Source organism: Triticum aestivum, chromosome 2B (genome assembly GCF_018294505.1).
Source record: "Triticum aestivum cultivar Chinese Spring chromosome 2B, IWGSC CS RefSeq v2.1, whole genome shotgun sequence".
Classification (NCBI taxonomy): Eukaryota; Viridiplantae; Streptophyta; class Magnoliopsida; order Poales; family Poaceae; genus Triticum; species Triticum aestivum.
In genome coordinates, this window is record NC_057798.1 from 17,808,587 (window position 1) to 17,825,452 (window position 16,866).

General features: G+C 42.9%; 2 protein-coding genes across 2 annotated transcripts; one reads left to right on the forward strand and one right to left on the reverse strand.

Annotated features, from left to right (window-relative positions):
* The first annotated feature begins 2,879 nt into the window (after positions 1 to 2,879).
* On the forward strand, positions 2,880 to 6,029 carry LOC123040006 (indole-2-monooxygenase-like). The gene is made up of 3 exons (XM_044462967.1): positions 2,880 to 3,421; positions 4,862 to 5,290; positions 5,366 to 6,029. Exons 1-3 carry the CDS (start codon positions 2,927 to 2,929, stop codon positions 5,987 to 5,989), a joined length of 1,548 nt encoding a protein of 515 aa, XP_044318902.1. The 5' UTR covers positions 2,880 to 2,926; the 3' UTR covers positions 5,990 to 6,029.
* A 7,776-nt stretch (positions 6,030 to 13,805) lies between these two features.
* On the reverse strand, positions 13,806 to 15,673 carry LOC123038774 (tyrosine N-monooxygenase-like). Its single transcript, XM_044462247.1, has 4 exons — positions 15,180 to 15,673; positions 14,705 to 15,062; positions 13,939 to 14,577; positions 13,806 to 13,826 (listed from the first exon to the last, which is right to left on the reverse strand). Exons 1-4 carry the CDS (start codon positions 15,671 to 15,673, stop codon positions 13,806 to 13,808), a joined length of 1,512 nt encoding a protein of 503 aa, XP_044318182.1.
* Between the last annotated feature and the right edge of the window lie 1,193 nt (positions 15,674 to 16,866).

Consider the following 16,866-nt stretch of genomic DNA (forward strand, 5'->3'; position numbering starts at 1 on the left):
GGGGGCTTAGCACAGTCCGGCTAGAGAAGGACGCTAGTCATCAATCCTTGCTCCCTAGAGGGCCCACATTAGGTTGCTTATTTTTATTCTAAGGCACACTTCAGGCTTCCTGGAGGTATTTTAGCATCGTATCAGAATTTCTTATTTTACTCTGAAATTGCACGAGTGCTATACCCACATTCAGCGAGGCAGAAGGACCTCTCTCATCGAGTGCTAGATAATCGGGCTGGCCCACTAGCGCATATTTTCGGAAAATTAGTTAAAAATAGGTGCGCGCGAGGGACCGGTTTTGGGATCTCCTCGTTGCTTGGTAGCACTGTTAGCCACTGCGCCAACATCGAGTCCGTGTACAATATGTAGGACGCGACCTACTAGAAGGAAAAGAGCCGTCTTTTACACATATTTCTTCTTTTCTTTTCTTCGGTTTTTTCTTTCTTGCTTTTCAATGCTTTCTTCTGTTTTTTTTTGTTTCCTTTCTTTCTGTGGGTGTCCGTCGACCCGTACGTTCACTGTCTGGAGCCATTCTCATCCACACAAGCATTAGCTGCAGCCTGCAGGTGGCACATGATGCACGAGTGTCCATTCTCTTCCACACACGCACTAGCTGCAGGCAACGGCTCATGCTAGTCTCAGTACTGTGCTTCCAAGAGCATGCGGGAGATGTTGATGAGTTACCACCGCTCAAATCATTGGTGGACAAGTTATTACACATGCATATTGCTCGCTAATTGACATCCATGCATAGCTCCTGTGATACGTGATTTAAGGGCAAAGAATCGGAATCCAATTACCATTTCTCTTATAGTAATGTCGGTCAGTCTGACCTCCACCTTCTAGAGTGAACATCACGTAGCTAAAGTTTGTTCTCTTTGATCCCGCAAAAAGAGAAGTGTATATTCTTTGGGAAAATGTATTGTCACTAGTGAGAGAGTCAGGTGAGAGACGCGAGACAGAATGAAGGACGAGGAAGACAGTGGGCTAGGTCGGGCTTGGTTTTGGGTCGGGCCTAGTGGTGTGGCTTCTAATCCACATGCCACTAGTAAATTTTGTCGGCATTTTTTTTAATTGAGTTGGCTGATACCAGTGGCATGCAAACTATTCGCACACCACCAACAACACATCAGTAGTGCCATTGTTATATGTTGGCATGCCACTAGTAACTCGGGCCATGTCCCACCCCTGGGGCTAGCTTACTAGTGGCATGGGCATATTTTAGCACACCACAATTTTGGCCACGCCACATTTACTTTGAATAATACCAGTGGCTAGTGTGTGGCACGCCACTAGCATAGGATGTGTTTATGCATTTCTCTACTAGTACCAAGGTCACATCAAACATGTCATATTTGAAGCAGTGGCATCAAAAGACTTGTGGATTTGGCATGCTTTCTTTGTGCCAAGGTCTCACAATGATATCGTGCTTCAGCGATCTCTGATGTTTAAGAGACCTTGCGATGGGCCGAGATTCTCTGTCGTGCAACTACACCGTCAATGGCCATGATTACATCATGGGGTACTACCTTGCCGATAGTATGTATCCTTACTGGCAGCAGTTTATGATGACTATCCCCGAGACTAGGTAGCAAAAGTTTTCTCTTGGCATAAATGCAAGGAGCTGCTAGGAAGGATGTGGAGGGGTCATTCCGAGTGCTCCAACTTCATTGGGCTATTGTTCATGGAGCTGCAAATAGGTGGGAACCTGAGACACTGTGGGAGATGATGACTTGTTCTATGATCATGCATAATATATTGTGGAGGATGAGGCTGACGATGCTCGCCATACCTCTTATATTTAGAGGCCTAAGGTACATGTTCCAGAGCATGTTGTCAACTTTCTAGAGATACATCCACAACTTCGACATTAATAAGCACACTTGTAACTACTCAGTAATTTTGTGAAGCATACGCGGATCTATACTGGAAACCATTAATTTTATGTTTGAACTTTATCCTCTGAATAATATTTATCTTTTCATTAACTGCATTTTTTAAATTGAATTGAATTACTTATTGTTATTTTTTCCAAATTTTTATTGTTTGAACTATTTATATCCTTGATTGATCTATGTCTGTAGGAATGAACGCTACGTTGTCACCTTATTAATTGCTCCAAGTTCAGTGCACCCCACAGCGGTTGTTGGTTTTTGTACTCTGCTTGACTAGCTTATAAGCAACCGATCGAGCTTGTGATGATAAACTAAGCTGGTTCAGAAGAACAATTGCAACGCAGAGCTCCAGCGGTTTTATTATATGTGTGTATTTTTTGCTAATGTAAAATGCGCAATTTCTATGTAAATTGTGTGTAATTTTTGTTATTTTTTATTTTCTTTCTTCATAACGGGTAATACCAACGCCACAAATTCATTCTTCCTTGGGAAACTTCATATTTTGTTTCCTTTATTTCTGTTCATTTATTTTTATTTTTGCCTTGTGTCTTAACAGGTATTGGGTCAATTTCTGTTATGTTTCAAACCATGCCCATGTATTTAGTAGGCTTCTGTTTGGTGGTTGCAAAGGGTCGAGTGCTCCTCTAGAAAATTTACTGGCCCAGATAATTGCAAGCCCATTTTGATTTTGCTGCACTGAGAAAAGTGGACGTGCCCAAATTATTTTTTCAGCCAACTTGTCCCTAGCCGGTCCCTTATATTTTCCACTTTTTCTTTTTTGAGCGGTCACAGAAAGTTCATAAAACATATAACCAAGACCCAGAGACTACCTTGTACAGTATGTTTATAAGAATGAAAGCTACGTTGTCGCCTAACTAATTGCTCCAAGTTCAGTGCACCCCACAGCGGTTGTCGTTTCAAGTACTCTGCCTGGTAGCTTATAAGCAACCGATCGAGCTTGTGATGATAAACTAAGCTGGTTCAGAAGAACAATTGCGCTGCAGAGCTCCAGAAAGTGCTGAGCTAGACATTAACTTCCCATGGCAGATCTCGTCATGCTAGAGACGCCTCCGACGGCATGGCTTCTATTCCTCTTCCCGCTTTTCCTCTTGTTTGTGTTTTATTACTGGTTCACTTGGAAGACAGGAAAAAGGCAACAGCTTGCAGGCAGACTCCCGCCATCACCATCGGCGCTGCCCATCATCGGCCACCTGCACCTCCTCGGCTCGCTCCCGCACGTCTCGCTCCGCAGCCTCGCCAGGAAGCATGGCCCTGACGTGATGCTCCTCCGTCTTGGCGCCGTGCCGACGCTCGTCGTGTCGTCGCCGCGTGCTGCAGAGGCCGTGCTGCGCACGCACGACCATGTCTTCGCGTCACGGCCACACTCCATGGTCACCGACATCCTCATGTACAGCTCGTCCAACACCGGCTTTGCGCCATATGGCCAAGGCTGGCGGCAGGCAAGGAAGCTCCTCACCAACCACATGCTGAGCGTTAGAAAGGTGCAGTCTTTCCGCAGCGCCATCATGGAGGAGGTAAGTTTCAATGACTTTCTAGTTTTCGCCACACCACATTTGATAGAATTATTTTTAATATCTCGGCGTGAAACACATTATGAAGACATATAATTGAAAAATGCATAAACTTCATCCTTTCCAAACCAAAAAACTTAATATTTAAGACGATGAAGAAAATTGTGGATTGTTAAAAATCAAAATTAGATGGCGAGTTGACCAGAAGAAAATTAGAAAATGGGCTGGTCTGTCTATCGACAAGGCGACGTAGTGCAGGTCCGTCGGACAAAAATATATTATCATATTTAATTAATATTTAATAATTTGAAAGAAAAGCTAACCATAGATCATGAGGGTAAATAATATAGCTTGTGCGTCATTAAGAAATCTCGAAACAGAAAGGTGTGACAGCTCCCGGTGCCTAGGCACCGTCTATAAAAAAGGGCAACCTGGTGCATGTAGCTCCCGCTTGCGCAGGGTCCAGGGAAGGGTCCGACCACTTTGGGTCTATAGTACGCAGCCTTTCCCTACATTTCTGTAAGAGGCTGTTTCCAGGACTTGAACCCATGACCTCATGGTCACAAGGCAGCAGCTTTACCACTGCGCCAAGGCTCCCCTTCTCACGTCCTTGGTGACGCCCAGCACGGCCATCGTCCCGCGCTTCCACTTTCGTGGAAACTCAGAGGCAACAGTCGGGCCTAGGCACCGTCTATGAATAGTAAAATCAAAAAAAATCTGAAACTTTGTAACATCAAAGATGATCAAACTTTGTAGGTTCTTGCAAGTTTTCATGCCAAAATATTATGTAGAGAAAGGTGTATGAACGAGTTTCAGATTTCAGTGCTAAAAATGCTCAAAACTTCAAGCACTGAGATCTTTTTCGTGTGTAGAGCTCCTCGAATGGTTTTTTGGTATGAAAACTTGCAAGCGCCTACATAGTTTGACCAGCTTTGATTCTGCAAAGTTTTAGATTTTTTCCTATTTGTTTTGATTTTAATGTTCATAGAGGGTGCCTAGGCACCCGGGAGCTGGAAAACCACTCTCGTCTCGAAACCAACTCAATCCAATTGGCACACTGAGGTCCTAGCAATTGCGAGAGGAAAGGTCATGGCTTGAAAATCCATCAGACGTAGGAACATGGAAACGCTCATACTACTCAACACCAGCAACAATCAAGAAAAGAGAGGTCAGGGCTTAGACGGTCTCCAGTTAACTGATGAATAGACAACATCCACTAGTTAGGATATTCCACATTTCTAAAAAAAATTGGGAGCTTGATTTTTTCTAGTTAATATGTCAGTTACCATCAGATAGGACGTCCCTTTTTATTCAATGATTTCCTACTGTCGAGCCTTGTTGGTAATTTTCTTAGCATTTTCACAAACTTACCATGTCAGAAACAAAATAAAGAAAATTCACTTTCATTGTGCCCTCTGCTAACAATTGTGCATGCCATCATAGGTGAGCTTGGTGGTGGCCAAGATTCACGAGGCCGCCGCAGTCGGTGGTGTGGTGGACATGAGTGAGCTGCTCAAGACATTCACATATGACATGGCATGTCGCATCGTGTCCGGAGAATTCTTCCTAAAAGAAGGACAGAGCAAGTTGTTCCAAGACCTCACCAATGATACCTCACTGCTGCTAGGAGGGTTCAAGGTGGAGGAGTACTTCCCAACATTGTCTAGGGTAGGACTGCTTAAAAGGACAGTTCGTGCAAAGGCTGAGAGACTAAGGCATAGATGGGCCGATCTGCTGGACAAGGTGATCGATTATCATGAGAACAAGGACAAGTCAGTGTTAGATAACCAGGGTAGTAATTTCGTCGATATTCTCTTGTCTGTTCAGCTCGAGTATGGTCTCACAAGAGAGCAGATGAAAGCTCTCCTAACCGTAAGTAAATATAATACCTTCCAGATTATTACAAATAAAAAATATTATAGTGTACTAATTAATTGATCTCTACAGGATGTATTTTTCGGTTTAACTGACACATCATCTAACACCCTCGAATTCACAATGGCTGAGCTCATGAGGAGGCCCCGCCTGATTGGGAAGCTACAAGACGAGGTAAGGAGTATCGAACCCCAGGGACAGGAAATTGTTAATGAAGCCGACATTAGCAGTATGACATACCTAAGAGCAGTCCTAAAGGAGTCATTCCGATTTCATCCTGTTGCACCTTTACTTGCTCCACACCTTGCCATGGCTGACTGCAGCATCGATGGGTACATGATTCCTGCTGGGACGCATGTCTTTGTCAATGTATGGGCCATTGGTAGAGACTCTAGCTCATGGGAGGAAAGTGAAGAATTCATACCTGAAAGATTTACAGAGGAAGGCCGTGATGTGCATGTCAACTTTGTAGGGAGTAATTTTAAACTCTTGCCGTTCGGGGCAGGACGCAGGATATGCCCTGGTATAAACCTTGGAATCATGACTGTTGAGCTTATGTTGGCAAACTTGATGTACCATTTCAACTGGGAACTGCCAATAGGGGTTGAGAGGAAAGACATTGATATGACAGAGGTGTTTGGACTAACTGTGCGCCTGAAGGAGAAATTACTGTTAGTTCCAAAATCATGCATGTAACGAAATAAAATCTTCTAAGTAAATTTATGTTACCGGTATGTAGCCACTATAAAATAAAAGTTAATTCTAGCCATCAAAGGAGTCAGGATTTTCATCCTAGGCTTGGGAAAGAAAGTAATAACCACACAAGTATACCATGCATGTGATGTACTTTTCGTTTGAGCTTACCGTGGGTTTTTTTTTATTATTGGCACAGTGTTTTATTAAGTTGGTATATCAACTGAAATGAGATCCGATCCGGATTAGCTCCATCTTCTCATTTAAATTTACATATTGAAAGGTAAGGACACATTCTGCTATTTTATTTTTATTATTGAAATGTAACAAACTTAAAAAGAATACTAGCACATATGCATGTGCGTTGCAATGGGATTACACCTGTTAAAATGCCACTCCCAATCATAAGAAGCGTAACATACCCTTACTTTTTCAAGACTAATTATCCCATTGTTAATTGTGTCCAAGGATTTAAACGTTTCTCTTAAACACACAATAGATAATAGAGACTGCCAAGTAAGAAAGCAAAGCTTAAAGTTCAGATCAATGGAACACCTTGTCAGCAACCTTCTTAGCTTCTTCATTGCCTAGAAATTCCTATTAGCTAATCACTTATAATATCAAGTGGTTTATCTAGGACCTCTCATGCGGTGTGCTTACAAGGATAATCCAAGAACATTCTTGGGAATATCAAGATTCAACTCTGGAAATGAAGGGTGTATGATCCTCTTATCGAATCTTCCCATGATGAACTGTTAATCATGCATCCATAAGGAACATCCATAAGGAACAAAAAGTTATTCCTGAAATTTGAAGAGGCCAGGGTTCAGTTACAATTGCTACTGAAAGATCACCCACTCATTTGTTTACCTGGAAATTTAATGTGGATTAAAATGATAGCAAGGCTAATGCCTAGCTTTCCTTTATCTAGAAAATGCCTTAATTAGCAAATTTAGTTTCGAAGGCTAGTACTTTGTCCAACTAAAGTTAATCTACACTAGCTTGCACGATAAATGAAAAATTAAAATTAAGTCAAGTAAGAGTATGAGTAGTGCCAAAAAAGTGAATAGAGATAGATCATTTTTATAGCTTTCAACAATCACCCACCCCCCCATCCCCCCACCCCCCACCCCCCAAAAAAAACTTCCAAGTGCTATAGTATTCTTTGTTGCCCCCTGTCTAATCAATGAAAGTGAGACGTCGTGAAATGATTTGAAAGATTGATCATCATCCTTGATTTTCATCGAAGTGATGTGATCGGCCAAGCAGATGATTTTCTAACCCAAACTATCAATTCCCCTACTACCTCTTCGGTAGCCTGACTGGAATTGTGCATCCTATGGCCCATTTGATGAAGAAAAGAAAAAAGGACATACATAAAAGAAGATCATAAGGAAAATACATGTAAGCTAGAAACTATTAGAAAACATTATGTTCCTAAAAGATAAGGCTGCATAGTACTCCCTTCGTCCGGAAAAAAATGTCCCAAGCTGGTCCATCAAATGGATGAATCTAGCACTAACTTGATGCTAGATACATCAATTTAAGGGACAAGCTTTTCCGGATGGAGGGAGTATGATTTATTTTTTAGGTTTATGTAGACAACGGAAGAGAGAGCAACATTCCCGGGCTCTACATTAGAAAATGCACAGGCGAGCTAATAGGTGGCTTGGAAAAAAATACTTTTTCTTAAAGATCTGAAATTGGCAAGGGCGATGCATCCGGGACAGCCAAGAGAAATTCCATTTGTCGACCGTTCGCTGCAGGATCGTACTGTCGTCGCCGTGTCTGTCTCTTCACTGTCGTGCTCTAGAGTCAGAGCAGCAGTCCAGATCGTACTACGTTATGGTCCCGACGATAACGTGCGTGGGATCGTGCGGGTTTCGTTGCCTTGACTCTTCTCTTCTCTTCTCATACGCACACGCTGTTTGTCTGCACCACATGATGATGCGTACATAGATATAGAGGACAGGCCAGTGTTCGTGACTGTGATAATCACAGGCCACAGCTAGAAGACAAGCTAATTAAGGTTGGTTGTGAGTCCCAGTCTCAGAATTGCCCTGTCCTCTAGAGACATGTATTACTCCATCCGATCTAAAATAAAGGTCGTGGTTGTAGTTCAAATTTGATGAAGTATTTTTTTATTGGTTTTAAAAGGGATTGATAATTTTCAGAAACTAGGATTTCATCCAGCTTTCCAGATAAAGAAACATCACCAATACAACCACGAATCCAAGTTTAACCAAGTAATCTCTGTGTAAAAAGCTTAGTTATTTCTGGTTTTCATCGTACTGCCGCGATTGAAGATGCATAAATCAAAAGTTTTCCGCAAATAAAAAAACAAGTAATCTCTAGCGCTATATACACTAGTTAAAGAGAATGTAAGGTATCATGTTTTACTTTCCTTCTCACTACCCCTTCGTTCAACCATCCTCATATGATAATCAATCATCTTAATTTACTTACTTTCTGAACTAATTCCACTTTTATTTACATGTCAAACTTCTCATCAAAATATAAGGCCTAGGTAAATCACGGTCACGATTTAATAAACATTTATTTACACAATCAGATTCATATGGGCAGTTAAATCACAACCTAACGAACTAGAATATTTATATTCTGTTGCAACGCATGGGCATTGTCCTAGTGAAAATAAATAGGTCCGTTGGAACCGGGTGTTGGCTCTGTGCATCTTCTTTCTTTGCGAAAAGGCCAAAAAGTTAAGTAGCACATACCCTTATAAAAACACCCTTTCAGAATTTGAAAAAACCATTCAAATCTTTGAGGGTACCGAAGTCTTACTCCTCTTGCATCCACTGCTAGCGCTCAGTGAGCAAAGCTCATTGCCGCCTCTAGGCCCCTGTCTCAGTGCAAATAATTTCATGATGTTTTTTTATGCGTGAGAAACCATGCAACTGCTAGGTGGTCCATGGGTCTGTTGTAATTTGTATTACCTCTGGTGTTCTTTGTAGTGCCAGGCACACCCCACTTAGTTGCATGGTATCTCACGCATAAAAAAACATCATCAAATTATTTACACAGTTGATCATCGTCCTTGATCTTCATCAAAGTGGTGTGATCAGCCAAGCAAGTGATTTTCCAACCTGACTATCAATTCCCCGGCTACCTCTTGGTACCCTGACACGCCATACAGCAAATTCGGTGCAAACAAAAGAGACAAACATAAAAGATCATAAATTTTGGGAAATTAGTATATGCTAGAAACTATTAGAGAACATTATGTTTATAAAAGATAAGGTTACATAGTATGATTTTTTTTTGAAGAAAAATTGAAAAGACCCTCAGATCTATTAGCCACAGATCAAACAATGAGACACCCGTAAAAAAAGATAGATATTACAATTAAGTCCCTAGGGTGCCTCGCTCCTCCAATCTCCTAGATGGGCCGATGGTGCGCCGCCGCAGCCGCTCCGATAGCCTCCCCATTGCTAGATTCGGGCGAGCATTGTAGTCTAACGCACACTGTCAAACATTTCGGAGATGAAGTCATAGTCGCCAGATTCCAAGTCCAAGAGTTGAGAGCCTCGAGGCTGACCAAGCCAACATAGAAGCACCAGAAGATGGCACACCGTCGCTGCTCCATAGGACGAAAACAAAAACGCCAACCACCCAAAGCTTGCACAAACTCTCGAAGCTTCCAAGTGATGCTGCGTAAGCCGCTGCCACGACGCGGACGAAGCTCGAGGAAAAAACGGCCAATGGTACTGCTACCACCGTTATCTCCCACAGCAACAACATGACCAACATCCACTGGTCGTTCAGCGCTGAAGCCTTGAGCGCCATCGTTGAGGCGGAGCAAGGATTGGGAGGACATTATTTCCATATGCGTCGAAGACTGCTCCCCCGAACGCGGGACCGCCTGAGACGCAAGCCCACACCTTATTTCCACATCGTACGTCCAGATCCGGGGTCCCCCTCCCCCACCCTTCTGCCGCCGGAGCGCCTAGGGAGGGGAGTCTAATTAGAAAACATAAGAGCATCTCCGGCCGTTGGAGCCCCCAAGAACCCCACCGAACCAAAAAAGTTGGTGTCTTGGAAGACAAATGCTTCATCCGGACGAAATAGAAATGCATGGGAAGGGCATCTTCCCAGCCACACCCCACCCCGACCAAAAGTTTGTGAGCGAAATGATTAAATGGGCCAAGAAAAAGGACATGCGGGGAGACATGATTCGCCGGAACTTCCGCCGGCGCCTCCAGAGGCCACCAACGCGCTGGGTTTCGCCTGGATAAGGCGCCGCCCGAGCCTAAAAAGGTGTCCTGGGGGCGGGTGGAGATGCTCTAAGAGAGATCAACAACTCCCCGGCTCTACATTCAAATGCACTGGCGAGCAAATAGGTGTCTTAGAAAAAAAAGCTTTATCTTAACGATTATAAATTGGCAAGTGCAGATGCATCCGGGACAGCCAAGAGAAATTCCATTTGTCGACCGTTCGAATGTGCACAGGCTCCTACTGTCATCGCCGTCGGCTGTCTCTTCACTGTCGTGTTCTAGATCGCACGTTAAGGTTCTGAAGCCTTTCTCTCCAGTCCAATCTATAGTACTATTGCCTACATAACCAATGATGGACAAGTTACGTACGACGGACACCGAATCGCCTTGTGAGACTAATCTTGTGGACGTTCTCATCCACGAACGCAGAGCCACTTACTAACAGGGTAGGACTACATGATTAACTTGCTCGTTTTTCAGATGTACGTCACGTACTGGTCTCACATATGCCAGCTGCTGCAGATGTGACGACCTCCGACGTGCTCCCGATGACAATTCGGACCCGCGCGTTTCGCCCGTGCGATCGTGCGGACTGTGGCTGCCTTGACTCCTCTCTTCTCTTCTCGTACACACCCTGTCAGGGAGGACCGGCTAGTATCAGTGATTGTAATAATCACAAGTCACAGCTACTCCCTCCGTTCCAAAATAGATGACCCAACTTTGTACTAACTTTAGTACAAAGTTGGGTCATCTATTTCGGAACGGAGGGAGTAGAAGACAAGCTAAGGTTGGTTGTGAGTCCCAGTCTCGGAATTGCCCTGTCACCCTGGACACATGTACAGTATTATGTTGTATTTGGTGTTAAAAGGAATAGGTATTTTTTCAGAAACTAGGGTTTCGGAAAAAGCTTTCTTGGTAAAGCAACATCACTGATACAACCAATAATCAAGTGTGGAAAAATAAATTAGCCTACTAGAACCAGGTGTGGGCCGTGTGCATCTTTTCCTTTTCCGAAAAAGCCACCTATATTAAGTAGCACAAACCCTTACAAGAGCTCTCTATAAAATTGAAAACTACATCCAACCCTTCAGGGTACCAAAGTCTTCTTCGCCATGCATCCACTGGCCACATGTGACAAACAAAGCTCGTTGCCGCTGCGGATCAAACTTGTTTAAACTAGGGAACATGTAAAAGCAATGACCAGGAGGTCATTGATATAGACCAGAAGACGTCGGTTGCCGTGATGTACATCTTAACCACGCAGAAACCTGGTGTGTACTCATTGTACGTATCTCCTAGATGCCATATTATGAGTCAATAAAGGCGCCCTTTATGCAAAACTACTCTCCTAGATTAGGATAGCATGATGGTATGTAATTTAGCACAGGAAACCGTGTTAGTATCGAACACGAGGACTTTTCTTATTGGAACCCGAAAGAGTATTGTGGAAATTAAATCTAGCAAAAGTGCATGACTATCGATTCTCCACGTCTGCAGGCTATAAACAGGAATTAATAAATCCACCATCAACTATATCAGCCAGCAAAATTCAATAATAGCATAGTTCTCAAATCAACAAAATTACATATTTCGAAAGTACCTTTTGAGATACATATACGCATATGATTTATAAACATTGTTTCTGCATATTTTTAAAGTTAATGAAACTAATAAAGAGAAGTTGTAAAACAAATAAAACTCGAGCATTGCTAGCTCAAAACTCAGTTGGAGTTATTTCTTAAATGAGGTGGCTGGGAGTCCCAGTCTCAGACCTGCCCTTTCCCCGGAGACATGTACTATTTTGTATTTGGTGTTAACATGGCTCCACATTTGGATTAGGGATTCATAATTCACCATCGACTAGATTGTCAGCAGAACACATGGCAGATCATTGGGCATAATGAAATATATAGATAACCAAATTCTTAAAAACATATAAAATAAATCAACAACTGATAAAAACTGCATTCCAACGGATTTGCAGGTCTGACTGTCTGCCGGACAAAAATTTAAACAAAAAGAGACAGAAATAAACCGAAAGGCCATAAGTGTTTCGAAACAATAAAAAACAATTAGATTATAATTTCCAGCAAAATTAAAAGTTACCACATTTTTATAATATGAAATTAATGATTAAAATAAAAATAAAATTCAACAAAATGCACAATTAATCTAAGAAAATTAAGAAAAACTGAAAATACTTTAGGAACAATCACTTTTTTAATTCCCGAATATCATGCTACCTAAAAGAAAAACGAGCAGATTGGTACAATGTAAACTTGGAAACTCTATCTCCACCTATTCTATAGAATACTTAAAACTGATCTTTTTTCCTTTTGTAATAGTAGATATAGAATTCATTGCATGGATCCAACTTGTACGATGTATGATATGATCTATGCCACAGGTAGATAATTGATTCCATAGACACCTGCGGATAACGGCGATTATGTTCTTTAGACTAATTTGCAGTCTATGCCGAAAAGTGTAATTAGTATAGCAACTTTGCCCGTGTAATTCAGCAATAATTTTTTCTTTCTGTCTCTATTGTTGCACTGATGAAATGAAGTGAAATTATTGAAATGAAGAACCTGCAGCAATAAACGAAAAGCTGACAGTACAAACCAAACAAAAGAACTTACTCGTAGCATTATCAAGAATAACCACTAGCCTGACAATACACGCTCCTGCAAAATACAATTCATTAAACATATGAAAACTAGAAAATTACGTCCAAAATAAGAATTCTCGCATCATTTTCAAGCATCAAGCCATCTCTTTGGACAACCTGTTTCACTTGATTATTAAGCAGAATCTACTGCAGTCTAGTTATTCAGAATTTTGGTTGTTTCAAAGGGAAATGAACTGGGCCTTGAGCCTGATTAGGATGAGCATTTTCCTTTTTTCGCCTTTTCGTTGATGGCGAACCTGCCCGACTGGTTAATCATTATGTATAAGCTTCTTTCTACTCAAATGCATCGTGATACAACTTATATTTTTTTTAAGAAAAGGAGGATGTACCCCCGACCTCTGCATCTGGACAATGCATGTAGCCATATTATTAATTCTTTCCAAAGACCCTACATGATAATACATCAATAAGTCTGAAGCCACCATCTTGGCAACGCCTGTTGCTACTCCTATCCCTTGATGAAGGGGTGCCGAATGTCCTGGCCTAATACCAAACAGACATCGCACCAAAGCCTAACATCTAAAGCCGGATGCCTCATCCAAGCCACTACCTAGAATGGGTCACACATCGGACCGGCATATTCCCAGTGATATAGAGCTTTTATATCTCAGAAGAAAAGATTTCTCACAACAAAAGGAGCCCTAGTTAATAGAGTAAAAAAACTTAGTTCATAGAACAACAATTTGGCAATACAGAACATATTAATGCATGAATGACATAATGGTAAGATGGAGTCAAAGCTGGGCACACAATTGTACATCCAGGCATGTATACAACATAAACATAAAACTTTCGTGCAATTCCAAGGATTATTTGCATGGTACACCATAATGGAAAGTACAGAGGTTTTTTTTACATAATGATAAGTACACACATTACATTAGTGATGCAATCACCGATTGCTTCTTTGTTTCTGCACACATGTAGTGTCATAACATTACAAGAGAACCGAACGTAGCGCCAGAAACATGTAACATACACTAGTTCCAGATACATTTTATTGAAACATAAATGAGAACACGCACACTAAATCTATTTAATTGGATCGTATAGAGATGTGCAGCCAATCTTGGTGTAGCTTGCAGAACAAGGGGTTCAGCTAGTGTAAGGCCCGCATTGCGTTCTTGGAGACTGATACTCTTAACGCCGGGAGGCTTTGTCCAAGTGAATCCCTGCAACATCCTTGCGAACAACATCATTGTCATAGAGGTACCAAGTGAAATCCCAGGACAACCCCTCCTCCCACTGCTAAATGAAATGAAACGTAGGCCTGGATCAGTGAGAAGTACATTCGCAGTGTTCAAATGCCTCTCAGGCTGAAACTCCAGTGGTTCAGTCCAGATCTTGGGATTGCGGCCAAGTCCAAGCCGGCTTAAAAGTATGTGGCTATCCTTGGGGATGGTGTATCCAGCAATAGTTGTGTCCGCCATGGCGACATGGGGTACGTTAAGAGCATGGTATGGGTGTAAGCGGAAGGCCTCCCGGATGCACGATTTGAGATAGTTTAGCTGAGGAATGTCAGACTCCTGCACTAGTCTATCTTTACCAACGACAACATCAAGTTCCTCGGTTGCTTTTTGCATGATCTCTGGCAAGTTCATCATCTCAGCGAGTGCCCACTCAACCGCATTAGATGGGTTATCGACTGCTGCAAACATCATTTCCTACATCCATAAATGTGAGAATAAATAAAGTAATAAGTACAACGCAACAGAAAAGGTCAATACATGTATAATATGGCTCAAAGAACAATGAATGAACTTTCTATTGAGCTTAAGGTGACATACTAACCGCTGTTTGTGCTCTAATTTCTTGTAGGGACAGCAATGGCTGTCCCTCTGCATCTTTAAGATGAACCAGGACATCCAAAAAGTCTCTTGCCTCTTTCTTTTCACCACATTTCTCAAGAGTGGATGACCTTTCGCGGATCCGCTCCTCTATAATGGGATAATGCAACCGGTTGAGTGTTTGCATGGCATCCTTGGAAACCTTTTCATGGCCATCCAGGTCGAGGCCTACGAGGGCTGGGAAGTAGTCGGACATGCAGAAGCTGTAGAGATGGTTAAGAGCCATGAAGAGAGCGGCAACATGTGCCACCTCATCATGTCCAGGCCCACTAGTGGATGAAGCTGGTAGGTCACTGAAGTATCTTTTACCAAACACAAGCCTTCTTATCATGTTGCCAACGAAGTGTTGGGTTACATGACGGACGTTGACAATGTTGCCTGGACATGCCATGTCGCTGCAGTGAGTTTTATTAATGTACCTCACAAGGTGGTCGTACTCCTCTTTCCGGAGGTGGTGGAGCTTTCGCTCCATGGACGAGGCGAGGATCTCAACAGTGAGGACGCGCCTCATCTTCTTCCACTGGTCTCCGTGCGGTGAGAAGATGGAGCCCTTGTACCCGAAGCTGAATATGCCTGAGGCGAAGGTGGTGGGACGGGAGGCAAAAACTTCATCATTCTTTCTTAGTACCTCAGAGGCTATCTGTGGACATGCTACAACAATGACATGAGTAGCTCCGAGACGGAGGCACATGATGTCTGTGTTCATCTCCTTGAGCAGGGCGTGGATCCATCGGAACACCGCCGGCTTGCTCAGAATCACCTGATGCATGTTACCGATGATGGGCAGCGCCGCAGGCCCCGGGGGCAGCCTGCCTCGTCGCCCCCGTTGCTGCTGGGACAATAGCACTCTTTTATTTTTCAAGAGAAAATACACCAGCATGGTGGCCATGATAACCAGAGTACCAAGAGCCATATTGCATGAGCTGGTCAGGGTGTTGTATGAAGTAGGATAGAAGGCAATTTGTGGGACTGATCCGTAATGGACAGATGTTTTAACAGTTGTGTTTGAAGACACTCTTGCTTTTGGTGCATCTTAGCTGGTTAGTTCTGCGGGTATTTATAGGACAGCCGGGGAGCCAGCATCCTTACGTACATAATAATTATTTAATCAGTTAGTGACTCCTTTCATTGCCCCACGTGGCCACATATACTATTCATGTCGCCTCATGCAAGTTCAATGCATTCTGGAGGGTCCACATTCTTTTGGTTGGACAAATTGATAGAGAGCAAATTAAGTGAATGCTGGCCACTCACTTGGAGACGTTCTTCACTTGATCATCTCCATGAGCTCTTCCAATTGACATATTCAGGGAAGGCCTTTGCTGAGCTAGGTCACATGGAGTCTTTCGTTCATTCAGACTTTGCCTGTGAGAAGGAACCTTAAAATTTTTATGGAAATCCTTCTCATTTAAGAGTGTTATAGGCATATAAAGATTTACGATTCTCCGACCATGATAGATCCTTCATTGACCTCACTTTGACCAGCAACGTGCAGCAACTGACGGCCTCTGATGAGGAAGAGTAGGGCATGGGAGACGACGACGCCTCGAGTCCCATGAGCCGGTGTGAGTCCCATGTCCTACTCTACATTGCCGACCACTGCATCAATAGTCCGAGTGGCACTTCCAGCCGCCGAACTAGGGCACGGCGGAGCCGGACAAGCTCCGCTTATGTTTAGGTTTCATGTGCATGTAATTGTATGGATTTGAGGATTACTAGCTAACTGAGGCATCTGGTTGTGGAAACGTCAATTTCATGTCTGACCGATCCCTGTCTATGGAGTTTGAGAGATCAAATTTGTTGTATATAGTTGTAGATGCTCTAAATGTTATTTCCTTCGAGCCAAAATAAATGACAGAACTCTGAACTAAGACTATGAAGTAGAGAAATTAAGAACACGGGCTAGCAGAACCCGACAGAAGAAAAATCCTGGAAGTATCATCACTAAAATGTGTTATTCATGGGAGCCAACCGAGGCGACGGTCCTGGCTGCCGTCTCTTGGCCATGCCAAAATTTGGTACGGTGACGCCAGTTCGGTTTTGCGTTGGAATTTGGTACGGTGAAGGCTGGCCGGGTTTCTGTGGGTGTCCGTCGACCCGTACGTT